General features: G+C 44.2%; 1 protein-coding gene across 8 annotated transcripts in view; it reads right to left on the bottom strand.

The window, feature by feature from the left end:
• Positions 1-3,649, bottom strand: part of ANKRD44 (ankyrin repeat domain 44) — a 327,884-nt gene extending 324,235 nt beyond the window's left edge. For 3 of the 8 annotated variants that reach the window (XM_023218065.2, XM_031936501.1, XM_023218036.2), the window contains exon 1: positions 3,387-3,584. In XM_023218065.2, coding sequence (XP_023073833.1) covers positions 3,387-3,413 — 27 coding nt within the window. In that variant the 5' untranslated portion in view covers positions 3,414-3,584. Of the gene's footprint in view, positions 1-3,386 lie in introns of all 8 variants that reach the window. The other 5 variants (XM_023218043.2, XM_023218050.2, XM_023218022.2 and 2 more) reach the window with 4 other exon arrangements.
• Positions 3,650-17,383: the final 13,734 nt, after the last annotated feature.

Consider the following 17,383-nt stretch of genomic DNA (forward strand, 5'->3'; position numbering starts at 1 on the left):
TAGCGATAGCTCCCAGTTCCTTTTTTACAGTTAAAAAAAAAAACCCTTCTAAAAAAAAAGACTAAAAATCACACTGGTCTCTCCCTTTTTACTCTCCCCCCCAAAAAAAAAGAGTTGGGAAAAAACATTTTCCTTCTCTTGCAAGATTGAGAGGTCACTACAGGATTGACTGCTGAAGTAGTGTCTGCTTCACCTAGCAAGCTCCTGCACCCAGCTTTAGCTGGACAGAAAATGTCATCATCTGTCACCCCTGACTTTAACCACATTTAAAGACAAATCCAGGCAATTTGTATTTCAGGCTATCAACAGCAAGAGTGTGTCCTCAAACAAAAAATCCAAGAGGCCTAGCAAAAATCAAGATTCACTTCACAAATAGGGCATTTAACAGATGAGGTGCCAGGCACAGTGGCTCACACCTGTAATCCCAGCACTTTGGGAGGCTGAGGCAGGTGGATTGTTTGAACCCAAGAGTCTGAGACTATCCTGGGCAACATGGTGAAACCCTGTGTCTACAAGAAATACAAAAATTAGCCAGGTGTGGTGGCTCATGCGCCCATAGTCCCAGCTGCTGGGGAGGCAGAGGTGGGAGGATCGTTTGAACCTGGCAGGCCAAGGCTGCAGTGAGCTATGATCATACTATTGAGTATGAGCCAGAGTGAGACCCTGACTCAAAAAAAAAAAAAAAAAAAAATGGGGAGGGAGAAATTAAGAAGTGGTTGTTTTACTAGAAGCTGAATGGAGAGCAAGGCACTCCTGCACAAACTCTAAGGCAGGGATTCCAAGCCGGCAGCTCCCTACCCACAATGATGGAGCAAAACTCTTCTAGTAGTGGTCTAAGCAAATGGTTTTAAAAGTTAATCTGTGAGGTTAAGAACTGACTTCTAAGAATTGAGTCTCAAACAGAAAAGGTAAGACTATATAAGGCAAGAAAGACCACACACTTACTTCCTGGACCTAAAGCTACACAGAAACCATCGTTGCTCACCACCAACTCCACCCAGGCCACTTCCCCACCCCATCTCTTTCTGACTTTGCCCCAAGACAGACTGGCCATTTTCAGAAGTTCTTGAATCTTAAAATGCCTTAGGTTCTTTTTATGTATCTGGAGATATAACCAAATAAAGGTTGTGAGACTCTTCCTTTCTCTCCATACTCATACTAGTTTATTGGGGGGAAGGAAGGAAATATACTTGGAAACATTTTTTTTTGAGGCAGAGTCTCACTCTGTCACCCAGGCTGGGGTACAGTGGCACCATCTCGGCTCACTGCAAGCTCCACCTCCCGAGTTCATGCCATTCTCCTGCCTCAGCCTCCCAAGTAGCTGGGACTACAGGCATCTGCCACCACGCCTGGCTAATTTTTTGTATTTTTAGTAGAGACGGGGTTTCACCATGTTAACCAGCATGGTCTCGATCTCCTGACCTCGTGATCCGCCTGCCTTAGCCTCCCAAAGTGCTGGGATTACAGGTGTGAGCCACCGCGGCTGGAAACATTTTAGAAGGCAACATCTTTGAAATTCCTGCTCTGATAAGCCCTGAAGAATAACTTCCTTTCTTTCTAAGACCAAGTCACTAGGGTTGATCTTGATCTAGGAAGAGATGTTTTCTTGTAATGCTTTCAACACATCTGGTGAGATGATGGAGCTTTCCTGTGCCAACTCTAGCAGAAAATACAAGCGCCTGGAAGGCAGGAGACAGGAGCTAGTCCCAGTCCTGCAGGCCTGTAGCTGGCAGTCTTGGAGGAAGACTTGCTTCACTTCTCCAGATCTGTTTTGTCATTTAGAGAATGAAGGGTTTGGGCTAGATCATCCTTAGAGTCCTTACAACTCTAAACTTCTATGTGATGTTCCTTCTTATCCATGATAACAACAATACCTATTAGAACCATTCTTTGTACTTTGAAGATCTAGGGATTAACAGACAAGTACAGTAACGTGTACTAGCAAAGATGACAGGCCCAAGACACGCTAAAACTATAAGATTTAAAATAAGCAAATGTCTAACAGTTGGCACAGTATGTGACCAAAAGGTGAAGGAAATCCTGATATCAACTTACACTTTTAAATGCTCTGGAACCAGTGAGAACAAATACATTCGTCACAAGTACCAGCTGCTCTTCCTACTAAATTTAACAATAACGTGAATTTTAACTCAGTGATTTCCCCATCCCCAACCCCGCCAAACACCTGTAAATATTTAGGGAAAACAAGCTAAAAAAAAAAAAAAAAGGAATCTAAAAGGCGGGAGAACAAATCATTGAAAATCATTCTGGTGACAGACTGCATTTCAGCTGCAAGATGTTCTGACTGGATACTAACTGGAGAACGCAAGGCAGCAGATGCAACCCATGGATAAGTCTGAGGTATTTAATATCAAAGGCTGGCACGTCTGACCCTGTGGTCAAAGTCAAGATTGCCTCTCTGCCTACCAGGACCCCAAAACAAAGTTCCTTTCACTACCGACGAACAAACGGGGGTGGGGGTGGGGGTAGCAAGCCGTTTCCTTTTTTCGTGAAAAGAGCAGCAAAGAGTTTTGTCATGCAACTTGGTTTGGTGCCTGTTAGTGTCAATGTAAGAGCAGCAGAGTCCGCGAAGGTGGCTGTTACCATTCCACAGACCTGCGGCAAGGACTGTCAATCCGATTCAGCAAATAACCCCACCTCTCCAAGCCAGGACTCCAGAGCTGCCCTGTGTGGTATCTCAGCAAGGAAAGCCAACAAAGCTGGTGGACACAGGCAGATCGTAGCCCACCGCCTGTGAGTGGAGACTCCGAGCCGACTTGACCTCCTCCCCGGAGGGACCGGCCCGATCTGAAAGGGCGGTCTCCAAGGGTCCCCATCCCGCACCACGCACACAGCCTGGGGCAACTAAAGAGGAAGTCTGGATGTCACATCCAACGGATAAAGACAGCCCCGCCACACAAGAGCCGTATTCTGGGCAGGACTCCTGCTAGGCTTGGGAAGGGGTCCCAGTCTGCGATCCTTTCTCCCGCTACGTGCAGCGTCCTCCTCCCGGGGGCGCGGGCCGGTGGCGCCCACTCAACGCGGCGCGGTGGGAGTCCCGGGAGCACCCCGAGCCTTCGGCCCCCTCCCCGGCCCCGCCGGGCCCGCGGCCGCCGCACTCCCGCACCCCGCGCCCCGGCTGCCCAGCGCCCGCGGGCCCTGCCCCGGACTCAGGCACGCAGTTCCGACGGCCGAGGGCGGGGACGGCGCCGCGGAGGGGAGCCGCCGCCGCGGGCTCTCGGAGGCACCGGCGGCCGCGCACACTCCTCCCCTTCGCCGTGAGTAAACAGCTCGCGGGCGCGCTCCAGCCGCGCCCCCATCCCCCCGCCGGGCTCCGCGCCGCCCTGCGCCCGCGCGTCCCGCCCGCCGGCGCCGCCGCCCCCTACCTGGTCGGTGAGTTTGAGCACTGCCATTCTTCCGCTCCTTCGCGCGCACACACATGCAGGTCCCCGGCCCGCAGATGTCACGCCGGGAGCCGGGGAAGCGGAAGGGATTGCCAGGGGAAGGGAAAAAAATCTGGCTCCCGAATTTGACAGCCCTCCCCCTGCTCCTCCTCCGCCGCCACCTCCTCCCGCCGAGAGGCTGACACTGGCTAGTGGGGTTTGCAGCCGAGCCCGCCCGCCTTTCCACAGGAAGTACCGGCTGCTGCCAGCCGGGCCGCCACTGACATCACCGCGCGCTGGCTCGCTCGCCGCCCGCCGCCTGGGCCGACGCTGCCTCCTGCCGCCCGCAGCCGCGCCGCGCAGCCCGGCCCCCGGCGCTGCCCCCGCGCCCGCACCGGGACGCCGCCTGCCTTCCGCACCTGCACGAGGCGCCCAGCCGGGCGGGCCCCGGGCCCCTGGTGGATCGCGGGCCTCCCTGATGGGTCTCACATACACGGGTGGGGAAGCCCGCGGGGGCAGGAAAGGCTGTCACTCACACCCCGTCCACTTTAACCGGGGAGACGGGGTCACGCCCCCTTCCCCTAACCCAGAATCAGATGGTGGCAGCGCCCCGACGATCCCAGCTCGCCAGGGGCTGCAATTCCGATGCTCTCTTTGTTTAATGCCAGGAGGCAGTGGATTCTTTAGAGGGTGTTTCTCAAACATTTATAGGTGAAGGGAACAGAAACTCTGACCCTTCCACCTTGTTCTCCAGCCATCTTCCAGCTAAACACACACACACACACACGTGCACACACACATACTATTGTTAAATTCAAACACCCTGGGTTTGGTTTTTGCTGGTGGGGGTGGAGTGGAGTTCCTGGAGAAGCAAAGCAGTCCTAAATCACCAAGTTGATGGGGCTTTTGGGTGTTCCCACCAGTCCTTACTGATTTCTACAAAACCCCAAGTTACCAAGCTCTTCAGCAAATAGATGACAGCTGTCAAACACCATGGGCTGCAGATACAACGGTCGTATTCGTAAGCATAGTAACTGTTGATAGTTCTGGAATTTGGAGCAAACACTTATTCATTGAACAGCTATGTACTGAGTCTCTACCTTGTTAGGCACTGACTAGGCACGGGAATAAACAGAGAGCATAAATAAGATAACCTGCTCTCAGAGGATGCCAACATAAACCACATAGTCTCTGCTAATGAATGTAATTACAAACTGAGATAAGGGATCTCAAGGGAAAACATGCTTCTGAAGTGAACCCACAACAAAGGAATCAGACCAGACTGATGGGTTGAGGGCAGGCTTCCCTGAGAAAGTGACAGGAGTTGAGATCTGGAGGAGGGAGAATGAAGTAAGCAAGTGGAGAGGAAGTGCTCCCAGGCAGCCCCATGTGCCCCTGGCAGGCCATAGAACAAACCTGTAGGGCAGCATTGAACAGCTTTGAAGAGCAAACTAGAGCTACAGAATTCTTTGGTCAAGACCAAACATCTACCTCTACTGTATGTTCACAAACCAAATGTCCAGTCTTCCTCCCTACTCTTAGAACCTCCCCCAAATGTTGCACATGAGACAGGAGAGAAAGGAGCATTAATATCCTCACATTTGCCATCCAGCCACTCTGGCTGTCAAAGCAGCTAAATCCCAAATATACCTTTATTAATCCTATAGATTATAATTCAGATCATGCAGACAAGAAGAACCAGGGAACCTTGTTCCTGGCTTCCACTCCTCTATTATCAATGTTGCATGGAAACAAACAAAAAAATTCTTTACAAGGCCTTTCTCAGACATACAACAGATTGTTTATGTTGCATCTATGAGTCAGTTCTTCACTGCTGTTATTGGTGTGTCTATTTACTGAACATCCTGCATGGCTTTGTCAGTAAACTGAATAGGACCCGGCATTCTTTACTAAAATAGAGCCATCTTTCAGAAGAGTGATAACAAATGACTTAATTTGGAAGATTCACTCAAGATCCAATTTGATTCATCGCGGACATGCCTGCACCTAAGTTCCTGGGGCCAATGTGAGGAGGCAGCAGTTCTCCGCCCAATCAGACCATCATCCTCTTTTTGTAACTAGTATTTTTAACACTTCCCTTACTATCCTGAAAAGTAATTTGTGGATAATATTACCTACCTATACAAATTAAAAAAAAAAAAAAACCCAGCAACAATATATTGTCCTAATTGTATAATAAAGGAAAGTAATTTATAATGAATATGTATTTCAGTAGGTAAATGGTACAACACAACTCTGTCTTCTGACAAAACGAAGCAGTAAGATGCTTCCACCTCTATGGAAAGGCTTTGTGAATGAGAATTACAAATGCAGACAGATGTGAATACATAGTGTTAGCAATTCAAATATCAAGATCGGTGTTGTCATAGGTGACATGACTTTGTGAAAGGTTGAACAACTCGTGGCCAAGTTTCAAATAAAATAGGGAGCAGAGGATTTGGCAAAATTTATTGATATGACTACATTTATCAGAGGGTCTGCTTTTAATGTGTTAGCCAGTACTTTGACAGTGATTCAAACACTTTGTTTACTTCATTAAATGAGACTCAGAGTCAGCGGGGGACTATATTCAGTGAGCTTGAGATGCCAGAATGCCGCTGGTATAATGTAGAGAAAGAAATCCAAAGGTTTGTGGAGATGGGAATGTTGGAATAATTTTGTCATGTATAATCTGTACAACCAACCCCTACATATTCCTGGAGAGCCAGATGATGATCTTTATACTGAAGCATTGAAAACTACAGGCCGGACACCATGGCTCACGCCTGTAATCCCAGTACTTTGGGAGACTGAGGCAGGTGGATCACCTGAGGTCAGGAGTTCAAGACCAACCTGGTGAACATGGTGAAACCCCGTCTCTACTAAAAATACAAAAAATTAGCCAGGCGTGGTGGCATGCACCTGTAGTCCCAGCTACTCCGGAGGCTGAGTCAGGAGAATCACTTGAACCCAGGAGGCAAAGGTTGCAGTGAGCTGAGGTCACGCCATTGCATTCCAGCCTGGGCAATAAAGCAAGAGTCTGTCAAGAAAGAAAGAAAAGAAAGAAAAGAAAAGAAAAGAAAAGAAAAGAAAAGAAAAGAAAAGAAAAGAAAAGAAAAGAAAGAAAAAGAAAGAAAGAAAGAAAGAAAGAAAGAAAGAAAGAAAGAAAGAAAGAAAGAAAGAAAGAAAGAAAGAAAAGAAAGAAAGAAAGAAAGAGAAACATTTGAGAGAGAACAGCAGAAAAACTCTCTAGTCACTGGATATGATGGTGGGAGATGCTTTCACTGAGATGGCTCCTTGATTTTTATATTTGTGGGATCCTGCGACAGCAATGGCCAAGTGGCAGCGCTTAGCTGGCAGAGACAAGGTGGACACATTTACTGTAATGGACAGCAGAGACAAAGTATCACTTAAAGGTCTTAACCTACAGGTATATCTGCCAGTGCCCTAGGTTGTCCTAGGAATGAAATAGATGGGCAGACTTTGGAAATAGCCATTGATCTTTATAACAGACAAAACTCTAGGTCTGCCACCTGAAAGCTCCCTTGAGCCATCAAAATGAAATTATCTTTCATTCAGTTTCCATACCTAAATGAGTTCACAGACACAGAGCTCCTTGATTAAAAGGGAAGCTGGTCCCCTTCAGGACGGTCTTGCAGCATTGTCATAAATATATACTACAAATCCTCATCCAAGCCTTATCCAGAGGAATCTGATGTCTTTTTCTAGGCTGAGCGAGTACTGGGAAAAAAGGAAATACCCAGACATTTGAGGGATCACTGACACTGCTTCTGAATTAATGCTAATTCCTGAGGATTGCAAATACCACTGGATCCACCAATCAAAATGGGGATGTCTGGTAGGTAACAAATGAAATTTTTTAACCAAGTACAAATCAGTGTGGATCCAGTAGCTCTGCACACCCAAACTACAGTTATCTCCTCAACTCTTAATTAGAATAGACATACTCAGTAACTAACAGAATCCCAACATCACTTCTCTGACCCACAGAGTAAAGTTTATTATGGTAAAACAGGCCAAATGGAAGCCTCTGGAATTTCCTCTTGATACCAGAATAGAAAACCAACAACAATGCTCAATCCCTGGAAATATGTAGAAATTGCTACCACCAGAAAAGATGTAGAAGATACAGGAATGATAATACTGTCACATCCCCATTTAACTCACCTGTTTGGCCTATGCAAAAGATCTTAGAGAATAACTATGACTTGTTATTAAGTTGTAAATTTAATCAAATGGTAATGTCAGTTGCAGCTGCTATTCTATATATGCTGTCTTTACTACAACAAAGCAACACAGCCCTAGGCACCTGGTGTGCACTATTGATATGGCAAATGCTTTTTATCTATTTCAATTTTCACCAAAAGTTGTTTTCTTTTATATGGCAAGGCCAACAGTATACCTTTACAGTCTTCTGTAGGGGATGTAAACACTCCCACTCTCTGGCATAATCTCATCTGCACAGGTCTTGATCACTATGTTAAAGACATCAAACTGGCCCTGATAAACAGGAAGTAACAAATATTTTAGCTGCCTTAACAACACACATGTGAGCCACAGATTGGGTATAAACCCCAAGAAAATTCATCACCTTAGTGAAGTTTCTGGAGGTCCAGTAGTCTAGAAAACACCAGGATATTCTCTCCAAGGTAAAAGACAAATTACTTCACCTTTTACCATCTACCACTAAGAAAAGGGACACAATACTTTCTGGGTATCTTTGGATTTTAGAGGCAATATGTACCACATCTGAGTGTGATACTGGGACCCATTTATAGAGCAACCCATAAGGCTGGAATTTTTTATTAGGAACAAGGGGAGAAGAAATATCTGTAGCAGGATTTGATGACCCAGAAGAATCCAATGATACTTAAAGTGTCTGTGGCAAATAAGGATGCTATATAGAGCCTCTGGTGAACCTTGATTAGATCTGCAATTCCTTAGTTGTAAAGCAAGCCATGCCCTCTTCTGCAGATAACAATGTTCTATTTGAGGAATGGTCTCTAGCTTGCTAAGTGAATTTGAATGACTGGCCATGAGACAATGAAGTGACTGCAAGCTCAGCTGCCCATTATGAACTGAGTGTTATCTGATCGACCAGTCCATAAGACTGGACAAACACAAGAGTAATTCCTCATCAAATGGAAATGGTTTGTAAGAGACTGAGTTTAAGCAGGTCCAGAAAGCACAAGTTGCCTTAGCCGGTGGCTCAGATTCCTTTGATACTTACTCCTGGTGCCTCCTTATCTTCAACTTCATGGGGAATTTCTTAAGACCAGTTAACTATTTACAGACAGTTCTAAATATACAGGCACAAGCTGGAAGTGGTCTATTCCAACATCACAATCTCAATCAGGAATGCCCCCTGATGACAGTACCGAAGGGAAATTTTCTCAGTGCAAGAAATTTCCAGCAGTGCACCTAGTGTCTACTTTGTCTGGATTGAGAGAGATGGTCAGAGGTATAGGTCTACACTCATTCACAGGCAATTATTGATGGTGTTGCTGAATGGTCCGCAACTTGGAAAGACGAGGTGGTCTGGGAAAGAGGTTTGTGGGTGCACCTTTCAGAATGGGCACAAAGTGTGAGGAATTTGTGTGCCATGTGAATGCTCACCATAGAGCATCTACTCTGAGAAGGCTTTCAGTAATTAGGTGAATGACACATTCGGTGGAGTGGGCCTCTTTCTCCACCTACTGCAGTGCTTGCTCAAAGTCGCCATGGAGTCAGGAATAAAGACTATCCTTGGGCTTCACATCTTAGGCTTCTCTGCAGTAAGACTGATATCTGACAACATCAGAAATCACACATTGAGAAACACCATTTCCAAGGGAGACTAGTCAGCCACATGGTAGCAAATTGGTTATATTGGAACCCTTCCTTTATGGAGGGAACAGTTACTTGTCTTCACTAAAGTAGACACATATTGTGGATATGAATTTGTTTTCTTTTGCTTGCTTTCTTGCCTTTTTTTTTTTTTTTTTTTTTTTTTTTGAGGTAGGGTCTTGCTCTGTTGCACAGGCTGGAGTGCAGTGGCATGATCTCAGCTCACTGCAATCTCTGCCTCCCAGGTTCAAGCGATTCTCTTGCCTCAGCATCCTGCATAGCTGGGATCACAGGAGTGTGCCAACACGCCCAGCTAATTTTTGTACGTTTAGTAGAGACAGCGTTTCATCATGTTGACCAGGCTGGTCTCAAACCCCTGGCCTCAAGTGATCCACCCACCTCAGCCTCCCAAAGTGCTGGGATTATACGTGTGAGCCTCCATGCCCGGCTGATACGGATTTGTGCCCAGCGAGTGTTTCTTTTCTTTTTGGAGATGGAGTCTTGCTCTGTTGCCCAGGTTGGAGTGCAGTGGCATGATCTTGGCTCACTGAAACTTCCACCTCCTGGGTTCAAGTGATTCTCCTGCCTCAGCCTCCAAAGTAGCTGGGCTACAGGCATGCACCACCACATCTGGCTAATTTTTGCATTTTTAGTAGAGACAAGGTTTCACCATGTTGGCCAGGCTGGTCTCGGAACTCCTGACCTTAGGTGATCTACCTGCCTCAGCCTCCCAAAGTGCTGGAATTCCAGGCATAAGCCACCACGCCCAGCCCAGAGAGTGTTTCTGACAGAACTACTATCCATGACTTATGTTGTATCTTATTCACCGTTATATAGTCTACACAATATTAGTTCTTTCTGAGGAACTCATGGCAAAAGAAATGCAGCAATGGACTCATGCAAATTGAATTTACCAGTCTTATCTATACCTCGTCCGCCAGAAGCAGCTGACCTGGAAGGATGATGGAGTTCTACTGAAGACTTGAGTTCCGGCACCAGTTGGGAAATAGCACACTAAAATAGTGAAGTTACCTCTTGGAGGATACAGAAAATGCTTTGAGTCAGGAGTCAGTACATAGTACTGCTTCCCCCAAAATACAAAGTCCAAGAATCAAGGGTGGGGCTGGGAGGGAGAAGGGAGTGGTGGTTGTAGTAGAAGTGGTTCTTCTCATCATTACCCCCAATAATCCGCTCATCCAGTGTTTTCTTCCAGTGCCTGTAACTTTGAGCTCTGCTGGTTTGGGGATGTTACTTCCCAAGAGAGGGTTCCCACCAGGGATCACAATTATGGTTTCATTGAATTGGAAGCTAAGACTGGGATGTGTCCACTTTCGGTTCCACATGCTATGGAAACAACAGGCAAAGCAGGGGTTACTCTTCTGGGTGGGGTTACTGATTCCCATTAACAAGAGGAAATTGGTTTGCTACAACACAGTGGGAACAGGGAGGACGATGGGGATAGGAAGGACAATGTTCTGGATTTTCTGTGGTACCTCTTAACACGTCCATATCCTATAGTAAAAGTTGATGGAAGCTACTATAATTTTTTTAAACGATTAAAAAATGGGTTCAGACCCTTTAGGAATGAAGATATGAAGAGAAGAAAAGGGCCTCTCTTCCAAACTTTTAGTTCCAATAACTAACATTTTCCCATTGTCCCTAGCCCTACTGGTGATAGCTGCTTCTTAAAGTTACTGTATCTGTGCTCCCTTTTTGCTTTTTCAGTCCTCTAACACCTATTTAAACAATTCCCCCTATTAAATGGGACTATTTAAGCAATTCCCCATATTAACCCTTTTTTTGTTTAGAAACAAAAGTATAGCTGCCTGGGTGCGGTGGCTCATACTTGTAATCCCAGCACTTTGGGAGGCCAAAGAGGGCGGATCACCTGAGGTCAGGAGTTCAAGACCAGCCTGGCTAACATGGTGAAACCCTGTATCTACCAAAAATACAAAAAAAAAAAAAAAAAAAATTAGCTGAGCATGGTGGTGTGCACCTGTAATCCCAGCTACTAGGGAAGCTGAGGCAGGAGACTCGCTTGAACCCAGGAGGTGGAGGTTGCGGAGAGCTGAGAGCACACCGTTGCACTCTGGCCTGGGCAACAAGAGCGAAACTCTGTCTCAACAACAATAACAAAAAGTATAGCTCACTGCCTGCACTCATTTAATACTTTACATAAACACGCTCTTTGAGGTTGAAGCAAATCTGATTTTCAATGTGAAAATAAAATCCAAAACTGTTCTTGGAGTTATTTCTAAATAGAACTAACATCAAAATCATCTATTTCAGAAAAATCGGATATCATCAAGTGACTCTTCAGCCAACAACTGTTCGAGAATGCTGTTAACATCATGTGTAGGAATGCTACATTTTCTAGAATTTGACATTTTCATGGATTGAGAATTACTATATTTTGTAAATGGAAATGCCACTACTAGAAACAGAATGCTATAAATAGAATGACGTCTTTTGTTTGCAAGGTCGATATGTTAGAGCAATGCAAAAGTAATAAAAGTGAGATTTTTCGTGGCAAAGTTATCTCAGGGTAAACACCGCATCCACAAAGTGCTGCTGACGCATATTCTCGGGGCAAACAGGAAAATGTTATTTCTGTTAAAATAATGTAGGTTGGGCCGGGCGCAGTGCTCACACTTGTAATCCCAGCACTTTGGGCGGCTGAGGCTGGTGGATCACTTGAGGTCAAGAGTTCGAGACCAGCCTGACCAACATGGTGAAACCCCGTCTCTACTGAAAATACAAAAATTAGCTGGGTGTGGTGGCAGGTACCTGTAATCCCAGCTACTCAGGAGGCTGAGGCAGGAGAATTGTTTGAACCCAGGAGGTGGAGGTTGCAATGAGCAGAGATCATGACACTGCACTCCAGCCTGGGTGACAGAGCAAGACTCCATCTCAAAAAATAATAGTAATGTAGTTTGTTTTCCCGACTAGATCCTGACTGATACCACAACATAGTTACATCCCTAGAATGAAAAAATCTAAACTAAAACATGGTGTTTATATTTAAAACGGATTAAGTTCCAGGCTAAGATAATTGCAAACAGATTTTTACCTACATGAATATCCAGTGGGACATTTGAAAGACCACATTCCAGGACACCTACCATCTTTAATTTCTGATCGGTAGATGCTTGGGCATTCCATTCTTTGTGACAACCAGATATGCTCAAATTTCGAAAATATTCCCTAAAGAGCAAGGCTGAGAACCACTGTACTATAGTGACCATAGTTACTCTACTAAATCTACCCAGTATACCATATCACATTTTGCTATGGTTCTTTTATTTACTTGATGTATGCTTTTTTTAATTTTGTAAATATAAATATACACATAAATGTATGTGTTTATCTGTATATCTGTGTTTGTATTTTATATGTTTATATAGAACATATGTATTAGTCCATTTTCATGCTGCTATAAAGGACTGCCCGAGACTGGGTAATTTATAAAGAAAAGAGGTTTAATTGACTCACAGGTCCACATGGCTGGGGAGGCCTCACAATCATGGCAGAAGACGAAAGAGGAGCAAAGTCTTGTCTTACATAGTGGCAGGGACGAGAGCTTGTGTAGGGGAACTCCCCTTTACAAAACCATCAGATCTCATGAGACTTATTCACTATCATGAGAACGCATGGGAAAGACCCACCCCCATGACTGAATTACCTCCCACCAGGTCCCTCCTACAATAAGAGGGAATTATAAGAGCTACAATTTAAGATGATATTTGGGTGGGGACACAGTCAAACCATATCAACATATAAACTTATGAATACACAGTATTTCACTGTCGTGGATGCTGTAGTGTGTCACCCAGTTCCCACATTCGGGACCAGAGCCTTCATGCCCCCAACTGCACGGAGTGTTGCCTGCTGATAGCTTGAAGCTGATTCTTCCTTCAGGAATTACCTTCAGTCAAAAGCAACCATCTCACCTCATTACAAGCCCTCCCTTGGAACTATTCATATCCAATGAATGTGAGAGTACAAAGGCCCAGCTCCTTTTGCCTCAACTAAGGACATCTCCGAAAGCACATCTTAGCTCCAATACTCCCTCTGGGGTCCGCTGGGGCCTGTGCTGCAAATGCATCACAGATCAACTTCTTCTACCCAGTCCTGCTCCTCTCATCCCCACCAGGGTTGTGCCTGAAAACATGCCCCAGTAAATAACCTGCACACAATTCTCCGTCTCAGAGACTGTTGCCTGGAGAACCCAACCCAATATAATTATACTTTTTGGCTTCACACTGGTGGCTTAGATAGTTCATCCCTGTTTGTAAATAAATCAGAACCATCTCCCTGACCTGGGTGCAAACCACAAGCAGAGGCAGATAATGATGATTGCTGCATGAGGTTAAATCCTGATGCAGTCTCTTCACACAGAGACTTTTCTATTTTGAAACTGTTGTGCCCCTTGACTGAATGGCTAAGGTACAGAAGATCCACAGATGTCTTAGGGGTATCAAATGACCTTCACAAAACAAAACCAAGGGCCTATCAATCTAGGCTAAGGAAATTAGAACATTTCCTCAATGTAATTTTTATTAATGTATATCTGTAAACACTATTTATTTCTGTACCTACAGTGGTGCCTGGATTCTAAACAGTCATGGAGTTTAAGTTTGTAACATTGGTTTAATAACAACTTTTTAGAGAGCAGAAGATGAAATTTTTCACTCCATGGAATATCCCATATTCTATGAGGCAGCACATGTAAAGCACACATAACGGAACCTGGTACAATGTAAGTGCAAGATGAATGTTAGCTGTTATATCTGTGATATTAAAATGTGAAAAGATGACACCTTAGAATTGAAGAAATATGGTTTTTTTAAATCAATATTATAAAGTTACTTTTAGTGTTGATTTGTTGAAATTTATGATCTTTATCCCAGGGAATGCCTTCCTTGGCTCTCGATCTTTATTTTCCTTGACCTGCTAACAAACTTATACTCAGTATCATTCAATTAAGTATTTCATTGTTTTATTTCATCTATTGTTCATCTATTCTCTTTGTTTTATGGGTGTTAGCCTTCCATAATTTCATATGCTTTGTTTTTTATATATGTTGTTTCCCTCATTATAAACTTCTAATGGGTACTAGACATGCCTTACACTTCTCTGCATAAATTCAATAAATAATGACAAACTGTTTGATTTTAAAAGCATGCAATTGGAGGCAATACTAGCTGGCAATTCTACTCAATATATACTAAGTTTTTCTGTGAATGCCTACTTGTAATCTCACCTCCTACAAAAAGTGTAAAAACCAACAACACAAAAAAAAAAAATGTTGAGAAATAGAACAAGTAGAAAGAGTAAGTTAGCCAGGCACGGTGGCTTACACTTGTAATCCCAGCGCTTTGGGAGGTGGAGGCGGGAGGATGGCTTGAGCTCAGGAACTTGAGACCAGACTGGGCAACATGGTAAGACCCCATCTGTACCAAAAATACAAAAATTAGCAGGGCTTGGCGCAGTCCCAGCTACTTGGGAGGTTGAGGTGGGAGGATGGTTTGAGCCCAGTAGGTGGAGGCTGCAGTGAACTATGATCATGCCATTGCACTCCAGCATGGGCAACAGAACCAGACCCTGCCTTAAACAAGAAAAAAAAAAAAAAAAAAAAGAAGTAAGTTATTACGATGATTTAGAAATGAAGTATTAATAAGTTTTTCCTGTGAGACATTGCTAAAATGAATATTTTGTTTGTTTTGCATTAAAACTTCTGCCATTTACTGTGGTTTTAAAAATGTTATTCTGTTTATTTTTAACTTCTTCAGATAGTTGTCCTGGAAAAAATAAAACAATGGAAGGTGAGAAAGTAAGATTCACCATAGAATACAAAGGGATAACGGGGGGAGGAAAGAAGAGAAGCTGCAAATAAATGTAGATAAAAGCACCAAGCTCCTTTAAAAGAGAAAAAACCCTGACTGGGCATTTTAGCGTGCAGTTATGGTCTTTAAACTTCACTAGGACACTGCAGAGTCTTAGCAACCATTCTCAACCTTCCTGCAGAAAAATGATAGCCCAAATTCACATTTTATTTTATTTTATTTTATTTTACTTTATTTTTGAGACGAAGTCTCACTCTTGTTACCCAGGCTGGAGTGCAGTGGTGCAGTCTCGGCTCACTGCAACCTCTGCCTTCTGGGTTCAAGTGATTCTCCTGTCTCAGTTTCTCAAGTAGCTGGGATTACAGGTGTTCACCACCACGCCCAGCTAATGTTTGTATTTTTGGTAGAGACAGGGTTTCACCATGTTGGCCAGGCTGGTCTCAAACTCCTGTCCTCAAGTGATCTGCCCACCTCTGCCTCCCAAAGTGCTTGGATTACAGGCATGACCCACTTCAGCAGGCCCAAATTCACAAAATTTAAATGCCCCTCTTTCTTCTCCTTCACAGCCAAACTTCTCAAAATAAATGTCTCCTTTTTTTCTGATCTCCACTTCCTCACCTCCTCCACCACTCCACAGGGTGCCCCTGAGCCCATTGTCCTGAAACCACAGTGACTCTGATCAGTTCCACACAGGTCCATGCTGGCAACACTCTGTCTTAGATCCTCCGTGTTTCTCCCGATCTCCAGTCCCACCCAGCTGCCTGCTTCTCTCTTGGATGTCTCAAAATCACCTCATATTCAGCATGTCCGAAACAAAAATTAATAATCTTCCCCCTCCAGTGTTCCCCCACTCTCAGTAAATGACACCACCCTGGACCCAGGATCGATCTAAGAACAAATGCTGGAGCTCACACTTGGTTCCTCTGTTTCCCTCTCACCTCTCACATCCTGCCAGTTACTGAGTCTTGTGAATCCACGTTCTTCAAATCTCTTAAATCTGTCCCTAACTCTGATCTTCCTGGACCTCGCTCCAGGCCAGTCTCAATGTTTATCTACTGATTGGAAGGCTGATAAGCATTGGTTTCCCTGGATCTATTCTCCACACTATAGGCAGAACAACCTTCTGAAAGGCAAGCCTGATCATGCCACAACCCCTCCAATGGCTTTCCATTGCCTTCAGCCTGTTTACAAACACCTCAGCATGCATGATGTTCAGAGTCCTCACGCTCCCCACCCATCATTCTTCTTGCAGAGAAGCCACATTGCTCAACTCTGGAGGATGCCATTCCCAGCCTAGTCTGTGAATGAATGGTAACTGCTGGAGTAGTGCAGTGCACAACTTGTGTGACTAAACAGGGCAACCTTGCCTCCTTGTCACACTTTATACACTGTGCTGAAAGCAGCTCCCCTGATGTGTATTTCTTCTTCCTCTGAGCCTTTGCATATTGCTGTTTCCTGTTTATAGTTTCACTCCCCTCAATATCGTTTTCATCTGGTTCATCTTCTTGTCCTTCAGATCTCAGTTTAGATATCACTAACCCCATGAATTTTCCTTTACTCACTTCACCTCCCAAGTTTGGATTAGGAGTATCCCTAAGGTTTATGTTTAGTGCCCTCTGCTTAACCCCTATTATTGTATTTATCCCTTGATCCTATAATTGCCTGATTACTTTTCTGTCTCTTCTTTTAGGGGCATGGACTGTGTTTAATCCACCTTGATGTTTCTAGTTCATTGTGTAGTATCTGGCACATAGTAGATACAGAGCAAATACTTTTGAATGAATGTAACTTTGAGTAAATAATTTAATCTCCCCAAACCTTAGTTTATTACTAGTCAAATGAGGCTAAGGATGCCTGTCCTCAATACCATGGAGAATCATATAACAAAATGTGTATGAAAATGCTTTGAAAAGTGGAAAGAAATATATAAATGAGAGAGGAGAGTGAACAGTTGGTATGGCATTATGATAATAAGAAAGTGACAAGGAATGAGATGATTTTCTGGAGAGACAAGCAAGAGAGACATGTTTCCACCCTGTCATATATAAGACCTGATGCCTGTGCTGCTGAAGTGAGTGCAAATTCTGCATCTTATTTCTGAACTAGGATGAGAAGCCAGAATGTTTCAAAAGGTGGAAAATAAGGAATGTAGTAATCAAGCCACAATTTCAGCTTATTAACTGGTCACACAACCAGTGCTGTATATTAATTTATATATCATATACGTAATATATATAAATTTTGTCATACATATTAAGATATATGTTATTAAGATCAAGTTTCTGATATTTGTTCATTTTTTAATTA

Source organism: Piliocolobus tephrosceles, chromosome 11 (assembly GCF_002776525.5).
Source record: "Piliocolobus tephrosceles isolate RC106 chromosome 11, ASM277652v3, whole genome shotgun sequence".
Classification (NCBI taxonomy): domain Eukaryota; kingdom Metazoa; phylum Chordata; class Mammalia; order Primates; family Cercopithecidae; genus Piliocolobus; species Piliocolobus tephrosceles.